Raw genomic sequence first — 9,701 nt, 5'->3', positions numbered from 1 at the left:
GCTGGATTCCCAAGGAGGTTCACTAGATTTAGGGGGAAAAAGAACCAAAAAGGTGACTGAGCACAAAGTTAGAATGTTGACCGGCCCCAACCACCCAACATATTCATCCCACTGCATCGTGGTTGGCTTTAATCTTTGACATAGCCCCCGTCAAGTGTGACCATATAGCCCCAGTTGGCACTATTACCTTGTTGATGCTAGAAAGCACATTTTTATGTTTAATCTTTAAAAATTCATATCTCTGGTTTGCTACGTTCGATTTTTAACATTCTGGTGTCATTGTAAAGATAAAAAAATTCCTACTTTTATAAATTGATATGGATTTTTATTGTGTGTTGTGTCTTACCTATTGACTGTTTTGAGTGATAATAAATACTTTACACACCTGTCTCCTAAGTTAAGCCTTACTACTCGTGAGCTAAGCAAGGATTAATGTAAGTAATGTATTGAGACTTAACTGGACCTTTTATTGTGATTGTCATAATATTTCTAGCTGTAGTTACCTACATGCACCTACTAATAAACCACCTTACAACAGATTGACCTTTAGCGTATTACTGTCTTCTCTCTACACCATAATCCATGCCCTTGACCTTAGGGTTTGCCTTCTCTCCTAGCACATATTCACACTTTCCGGTCTACAGTCTATTGTGAGCAGGCTTGTTACTAATTCTTTGTGCCTATCCCATGTTACATTTTTCATATTTGTCTAGTAATATTTCCACAATGCTTTACATTTTGTCTATGTATATCGTTTGCAGCCTTGAAAAATAAATTTCTGATTAAACACGTCTCGGCTGCCTGTCACATGAAATTTAGTTCACAATGAAAACTTTATGTAAATTGATGAACTTTGAAAAGATGTTAAAAAACATTGGATCGTTTGACACTCTCTATGATCCATTGCATTACATATATTTTGAACTACTTATAGGATGTGTGCTTCAGTATAATCTCTTGAATTTTACGTTCAGGGACATACGTTCTTGAAAATCATTACATCCTAGGGTGGCTTGGTGTCTATACCGCACGAGCACCAATTAACATAATTTCTATTCTATTGAGACTCAACCGCCATTATGTCCCTCTCCTGATCTTATGCCAATTTAGATGTGTGATTGTATGTTATAGCCACCATTGTATTACTTGTGTCCTTTCTAATGTGCATTGTTTTGTTATATATGTAGTAAATTATATTTCCCATTACAATAAAGCACTGATTGATGTGGTAGCAAAGCTACCTGTGACATGTAATTTAGTTCTCAATCAGCGCTTTATGAAAATTGATGAACTTTAAGAAGATGTTAATGAAGGTTGTAAACATTTGAAACTCTTATGACCCATTGGTAAACATATATTTTGGAATACCTATTGGATGTTTACTTCAGTATAATCATTCATTGTTCATGCTGCTCGGGTTCATTTGTGCCAGTTGTTGAATAGTGGAGTGGCCTTTGACGTGGTGTTCTACTAAAAATCTGCTCTCATATGAATAATTTTTTTATTGTACAATAATACCCCTGGGCTTTTTGCCATTACAAACATATCAAATGTAAATATCACCAAGCAAGAAAAAGCCAGGTTTTAAAATAAAACATGTATCTGATGAAAAGACCAATAGATATGGTTCTATTTTTTGCATTTATGTTTATTAAAATGCCACATAAGTTCTAGTCAGACTTGTGCTTTTCATTGACCTTTTTGTCTGGGAACTCCATGGGTATCATGGAGGTTCAATGCAGGGCAAGTGTATAATAGCAGACCCACTTTCATGAGGAAGGGCTTCAAACAGGCACAAACGGGTGACCTTTTGGGAGATGGACCTTTGTTAAAAGATTTCAGGTAGTGGAAACAGTGAGGGTCTTCTGTTGGATGTCAACCACTTCTCATGCCTCTAAATGTGGTGGGAGAATACAAGTTTAACAGATTTTCAATATGTCTTCTAGTCTTGTAAACTGTAAATGACCCCTGTGTCACAGATAAGAGAAATACAGTAATTAACTTTATCTCCAATGCCAATGAAGGCATAGGTCAGTAAGACAGAGTGTTCAAAAGTGTTAAAGGCAGCAAAGTGATCGGGAGAAGGAAATTTCTAGAGAGATTATTACAATGCACAGAGGCAGATACGTTAAAGTTGCACATATGTTTAGTTTAACAATTTCCAAATTGCGATTGCATCTAAATTCGCTAATTGGAATTTGCTATTTGAAATGCATGATGGCTGCTTTTCTCTGTTTTCCTAAAAGGAAATCACTAAGATGTCATTCGTTATAAGGCAATTGCAAATAGGAAATGTTGCTTTTGGTAGCAGAATCCTGACCTCACAATGAGGAAGTCAATAAATGCATCCCCTTCTTAGTGTTCTGCAGTAGTAGGTAGTGTTTTTTCAGGAGTGTATTTATGGAGTCTTATTGGAATTTTGTACTGCAAAAAAGGGGAACCATTTAAAGGAAAGAAGGTGATAAAGATCTTGCTACCAGAATGTGCAAGTTAAGTTTTTAGAGAGACAGCTGCAGGTCGTTGCTGAGGAGTGTGTGTCCAGTAATGAGATGCTCTTTGGGGAGGGTTTCTTCAGTGTGCCAGAATCCCAGAAAATCTATCACACAGTGTGCCATCCCAGAAGTAGGTGAAAGATGATACGATTTAAGATTGCACAATCAAAGAGAAGTTTGTAGGTTGCTTGGCAGAGGCATTTGGGTTAGATGGAGGACCATATCAACACCCAGCCTTACAACCATGGAAACTCTAATTGAGGCAACAATTCAGCCTCTAAGTGTTGTTGTTGTTTCCTATGTTGATACCTCAAATCCGCTATGTACAAGTCAAGGTAACAACGTATAATATGTATGTCATCTCTATCGATTTGTAAGCATATGCACTTTAATAATTTAACCGTAGTGTGAGAAATAAACACATCTATATGCTTTTTGTATCTTTCTAATGCAGTATGTGAGTTGTTGTAAAAACAATTAATCTTAATTTTTATGTTTAGAAACATGTACATTGTTTGAGCATTAATGTTTTCTCCTTGAAAATAGACTGTAATTAGAGAAGTACATTTAACACAAATGTAATATATTAAAGTACATTTACATATTTCTCACACATATCTCAGAACAGATAGGGCTTGACATTGAGCAACTTTCCACTATAGAAAGTCCTTATGATACTGAGAAATCCGCAGAAATATCTGCCACACAGACACCTTAAGTACCACACAGAAGAAGAGCTACAATTGTACCATTCCCGGATTTTTAAGATGTAGCACACAAAGCAACCACAGGCAGGGAATCCATGGTTTCGAGACATCTAAAGTGTTTAAGGGGGCTAGAGGTCACATCATTTTCTGTGCAGTGCTTGTAAGCAATACATTTAAAAAGTGTAAATCACCAATTATTGTGCATGAATTTCACACTAGCTTGATGGCCAAGAATGTTTTAGTAACATGTTTGAGTAAATTATGATGAATACCAACTTTACTAAACTCACAGAATCTGTGGAGAAACTCACAACAACAATGCAACAACACCATACAATGCAAAGGGGTAGGGAACACCAGCACATGCTGCGGGTTGATATACTGAGCATATCCATTACTAGTCTGGCACAGGCGCACTGCAAACATACAAACTGAGAAGGGTAACTACTATGAAGATGTGGGACGTGGCTTAATGCAGGTCACATCTACCTTGGAAAATATGCAAACAAGTACTAAATCTAGGCCTGCAGATTGTACCATTGGGCAGCCTTTTTAAAGCACCTAAAACCAATGATCCTAGAAACACCCTCTGCCACGGATACTATTAACACCACTATTCCTACAATTTACGAACTAGTGCTTGGGCAGGAAGCTAATGGTTTGCTATTAAGAAAAACTGAAAATGCCCATTATAAACAAGTTAAGGGTGAGATTATTAAAAGCGCCTGGCTAATCTGGAATCAGATACTTAAACATATACAGATCGGTAAAATTAATCGCTATACACCCCTACTTCAATCGACCATTACCTCTGATCTTGATTTTGAACATACAGCCAAGAAATGGTACAGCCTGGGCATAAGAACAATTAAAGATGTTTGGGTAAACGGCCCACAGACTACATTCCAAGATGTAAAAATAAAATTTGGTCTCCCAGAAGGGGACTTTCTCAAATTTGCTCAACTGCATGCAAAATTAAAAGCTAAAAAAGATCTAATTAGTCTCCAGAAGAACGACCTAATAGAAGCATGCTACCTCGCAAAAACTAGGATAGGAACATTATACAATATTCTATTAATAAATATCAATGATGATATCGAGAAAATAGAAACTAAATGGGCGGTAAAATTAAATAACCCCGATATCGATATAGACAAAACACTTGATATGAGTAATAATTTGTTTATGGCTAGTAATTTAAGGGCACAATTGTATAAAACCATTCATGATTTATATTTTATTCCTGCCAAACTTTTTGCTTGGGGCAAAAGGGAAAATGACCTATGCCCACGCTGTTCACAAGGTCCAGCGACGTTAATTCATTTGTTTAGCAGTTGCCCCGAGCTTCTTCTAATAAAAAATATGATTGCCTCATTCTGGGAGAAAGTCTTTCATCATAAACTTCCAGAGTCTGACACCTTATATGGTTTGGGATATGACAGCTCTCTAAAGTTAACTAAATCGGAACAAAGACTATTATTTATAGGTACAGCTGTACTGAGATTAATCTTGTCTGTACGCTGGAAGGATAGTCTTCCTCCTAGCTTCCAAATGGGGTTATCTCGCCTTCTCGCTGTTTTTAATTTTGAATCCGCAATATATGCGACTAGGGGAACCAAAACAAAACTCCGTGGCAATGAACTTTGGCGTCCAATTTCTATTTGGAAAGAAGGTTTATTTCCTAGTGGAATTGGCTAATTTAAATCTGAATCCCTTCCTCTTTTCTTTTTTGGAATATCTGTTACTGTCTATTTTGTATTCTTTGGTAATGTATTTTCTCCCTTCAGCTTTTTGCTCCTTTATTCATTTTTGTATTTTATAATTGTTACGGCATGTATTGCTTTACTTTTTACTGAATTTAAATGTAAATACTGGACTTATTGTATTTTACGGTATATGTATTATCCTCTGCTAATACTGGTTCTAATAAAAATATTTTAAAAAAAAAAGAGATCTCGGTAAAAAGTTTTGTAATAAAAAAATAGTGTGATACAGAAATTTGGTCAAGAATATACATTTTTTTCTTGTAAGTAATATAATTGTCAAGAATATCATTGTTGTTAATATCGATTTCAATAATGTTGTAAAAATATTGTTTTTAATTATCTTTAAGTGTTAAGTGTGCTATTATTGTTTGCATAATTGTTAATATTATGTTTAAATATAATTTATAGTTCTAAGTGATTTATAATTTTTTGTTGAATTACTAATAGTAATTCATACTGTTGTAGGGGGTTACTAGATTTGTAGGTGTATAGGGTGGAAAGCTAATTTATTAACAATTAGTTACTAATTATTTAATTGATTATTAATTACATAAATTGTGTGATAGTTATATTTTGTGAGTTGTGTATTAGGTGTGGGCTGCTGGGTTTGTAAGGGTATAGGGTGGGAAGTTATTTATGCAATGGTTAATGAACAGTTATTCATTAATGTATCATTAATTATTTCATTGATTATTAATTATATAAATTGTGTAATGATCTTTTATTGTTATATATTAGGCGTGGACTGCTGAGTTTGTAGAGGTATAGGGTAGGAAGTTAATTAAGTAATAATTTATTAACAATTAATTGTTCATTTGTTCTGATTATTTACTAGATTATTAACTATGTAAAATGTGTAATAATTATATAATGTTAAGTAATATACTATGTGTGGGTAGCTGGGTTTGTAGGGTTATAGGGCCCGATGTAGGTAAACGCGATTTTCCGATTTCAAAATACCGAGGCGGGCCGAATCGGTATTCTGAAATCGGAAAACGAGATGTAGGAAAAAAATACCGATTGAAAACCGATTCGGTCGGCATCGGTAATGAGATTCGGTACGTTCCGATTCAGCTCGGTCCGAATCGGAAATTACCGAATCGGCCAACAACGAATCGGAAAACACCGAATCGGCTACCACCGAATCGGATATTTCCGATTCGGCGAATACCGATTCGGTAAAAGCCGATTCGGTAAAAACCGAATCGGCAATCATAGACCCATGGCGAAAAAGCCCATAGGAATGCATTGCATGAACCGATTCGGCTTTTACCGATTCGGATAATACCGATTCGGATTTTACCGATTCGGATTTTACCGAATCGGTAAAAGCCGAATCGGCAATAGGCGATTCAGCCAATGAGGTGGCTCCCCCTCCCCCACCCAAACAGGGAGTGGCAACCCTGGCAGGTGCAGCCAATTAAGAAGTTTCTAGAAGTTTCTGGAAAGCCTGCCTGAGCCCAACACACAGTTAGCAGCAGTGGGAGAAGGAGGTTGCAGACTGAGCAGGAGCAGGAGAATATGGCAGATCAGGCAGGAAGCCAGAAGTCCTCCCAAAAGAGGAAGCCCAAATTCACCACCACAGAACTTCAGGTGCTGGTTGAGGAGGTGGTGAGGGTGCACCGCCAGCTCTTTGGCAAGCTGTCCCTCAACGTGCCAGACAGCACCAAGAGGAGATTGTGGGCCGACATCGCCCAGAAGGTCAATGCTGCTGGAGTCACCCCCAGGTCCATTGAGGAACTTAAGAAAAGGTTTTATGACCTCCGCAGCCTCACGAAGAGGAAGCTGGCCGACCTCCAAAGGCAGGCTGGACACACCGGAGGAGGCAAGAACCCGGCGCCACCCCTCACCGAGCTGGAGGAAATTGTCTCCAGCACCATCGAGAGGGCGAGCATCGTAGGGATCGGGACCCTGGACAGCACTGCGATGGCCACAGCTACAGGTAAGAAGCATGCGCATCATGACACACCCTACCAGACACCTCCCCATTAGACACAATGCATAGGCAAACACCAGCACTGTACTGTCACCAACATACAAGAGACAAGCATCATGGTACATGTAGTCAGCAGAAGTTAGCCAAATATGTCAGTGCAGAATCACAAGACAGGAAACAGTGTGACACGGTGTAAGGAGATGCAAGGACATGTGGAATGCCATAATTGTACTGACTGTAATACATCGGCACTCAGTTTACAAATGCTTCTTTGTACCTAGGGGCACCATCAGGCAGCACCACTGTGGCAGCAGAGGGAGCTTCGACTTCAAATACTGCAGTGGCAGGGCCGAGCACCAGCCAGCCTGGCCAGGAGGAGGAGGATGAGGATGAGGAAGGAGACACCCCAGGGCTTGGAATGGAGGGAGTCCTGGTGATTGATTTCCAGGCAGTGCACTCCCCAGTACTGCCCAGCTCACCCCCCTTGCAATTTTCACCATACAACTCCCCTACAAGGCAGACCATTCCGCCGACAACAGCTCCTGCCACAACCGTGGCCTTGCCACCCGTCCAACCTGTCGTGGGAGCAGGGGCTCCGGGACCGGCCAGCACCACACCACCACCAGTGGCACCCCAGCCCACTCAGCAGGCCGGAGGCAGCAGTGCCAGACGCCGTGCCACCACCACCACCACTGCTGCACCAGCACGGGAGGGCAGTGTGTTCCTGGGCCTGGAGGGCCAGATGGTAAAAATCCAGCGCCAACAGGCCAAATCCACCATGGCCTGCCAACGCCAGCTCCTGCAGCACAACCTGCAGATGGGGGAGTTGGTGAAGGGGTTCCAGGCTGTTGTGGACAGCAACAAGGAGGTGGCAGCAGGGTTGGGCAGGCTGACCACTGCCATCACCCACTCCTCTGCCAGGCAGGAGGAGCATGAGGTTGCGCGCAGGAGGGATGCCCGGGTGCTCAACCGGGCCATGGCCCGCCTTGCAGCGGCGACCGCACAGCTGTGCCATCGCAGCTCAAATCAGGAATCGGCACTCAGTCAGCATACAGCTGAGCTGACTAGGGGGATGGCCAGGATCACCACGGCCATGGAGGCCATGTTAATATCAAACGCCGCCTCCAATCCTGCCCTGGACCTGGGTGATGCTGGAGACAGCAGCAGCCGCAGCAGCCCGGCCAGCGCTGCTTCAGAGCCAAGGAGGAGCACCAGGCGATCCGCTGATGCTGCTGGCCATTCGGAGGGGGCCGAGGGACACCCCAGTGGGTCTGGAAAGCGGGCCAAAAAATAGGCTGGCAAGGGGGGATGAGCACACCAGAACCCTGGACTTTATTTTCGTTAACAATCTCCATTATTTGATGCACATCAGTGCTGTAACTGTGGTGCATCATTATTAAAACTTTTTTTTTCCAAGCAACATTTAGCTGTCTTTGCATCTGTACTCAGTCAGAAATAGTTCTCAGTGATCTCCTCACGTCTGTATCTGCCATCACATGGCGTACACACCCCAGCTGGCTGTGTCAGTGGCACAGCTTCGTCGTCGTCATAGTCCTCGTAGTCAGACAACTCCACCTCAGTGCCCTTCTTGACCGCAAGGTTGTGTAACATTGCACATACAGCTATGATCTTGCAGCAGGTGATGGGGTATACTGCCTTGCACCTCCACTCTTGTGCAGGCATCTGAATCTACTTTTCCAGATGCCAAAGGTCCGTTCAACAACATTCCTGGTGCGTATGTGGGCCCGGTTATACCTCCTTTGGCTGGGTGTGGAGGGGTTGAGGTAGGGGGTGAGTATGAATGAGCGGAGGGCATATGCACTGTCGCCTGGAAGAGAAAGGGGTCACATTAGACACATGCATACATGTATTACACCTACCTACTATGTGTTATGGGGGTCTGATGATGTGGCTCACCTAGGAGGTATCCTTCTCCAAAATCGCCAGCCATCAGCCGTGCATATATGCCGCTCTGTTGGAATATATATGAGTCATGGGTACTTCCTGGAAATTTTGCTACCAGGTCTGTGATGGTGCACTTGGCATTGCAGATCACCTGCACGTTGATGGTGTGTGTAGATTTCCGATTGCGGTATATGTATTCGGTGTCCGCTGGTGGGCAAATCGGAATATGCGTGCCATCTATGCAACCGATGACTTGGGGAAAGTGTGCCATCTGGTAGAAGTCCGCTTTGGTTTGTAGCAGTTCTGCGTGGGTTGCAGGGAATGAGATGTATTGGTCCATCCTGTCTATCATGGCGTCAAGGAATATGTGGAAGAACCTTGACAGGCTGCTCTGGCTCACCCCTCCTGCTGCTGCTACTCCACTTTGATAGCTGCCAGACGCTACCAGGTGTAGGCTGCATAGCACCTGGACGTGCGCAGGGATGGCGTGTGCCCTTGGGGTGTGGTGGTCCAAGTATGGCTTAAGGTCCCTGATGAGCTCAAGTATGGTGTCAGAGTCCAGCCTGTATCTCTGTAGGATCTCAGCCTCAGTGAGCATGAACAGGGTTATCCTCTGTCTGTAGACCTGTTCATTTCTTAGCCATTCCCTCTGTCCTTCCTGCTGTAGCCGTAGCCGCCTCGCAATGACATAGAAAGCTGCCATCCTGCAAGTTGCAATGCATTTTGGGACTGTTTATATGGGTTGGAGTTGGTTACCACCTGATTGCAATCCATGGTAAATACCGAGTGAATTCTACCGATTTTGAGCCGATTTCGGTGTTTCTGTGCCTCCCTACATCTCCCCAACTGTCGGAATCGGGGAATTTCCCGATCGGAGATTCATACGAATCGGCAT

General features: G+C 42.3%; 1 protein-coding gene across 1 annotated transcript; it reads left to right on the top strand.

Moving 5' to 3' along the window:
- Positions 1-6,172: 6,172 nt before the first annotated feature.
- On the top strand, positions 6,173-8,409 carry LOC147711831 (uncharacterized). The gene is made up of 2 exons (XM_086920245.1): positions 6,173-6,907; positions 7,183-8,409. The coding sequence occupies exons 1-2, from the start codon at positions 6,487-6,489 to the stop codon at positions 8,193-8,195; spliced, it is 1,434 nt and encodes a 477-aa protein (XP_086776371.1). The 5' UTR covers positions 6,173-6,486; the 3' UTR covers positions 8,196-8,409.
- Positions 8,410-9,701: the final 1,292 nt, after the last annotated feature.

This window comes from Lissotriton vulgaris, chromosome 5, assembly GCF_964263255.1.
Source record: "Lissotriton vulgaris chromosome 5, aLisVul1.2, whole genome shotgun sequence".
NCBI classification, from domain to species: domain Eukaryota; kingdom Metazoa; phylum Chordata; class Amphibia; order Caudata; family Salamandridae; genus Lissotriton; species Lissotriton vulgaris.
Note: the sequence above shows the minus strand (reverse complement) of the source record. Positions and strands in the feature narration are given on the sequence as shown.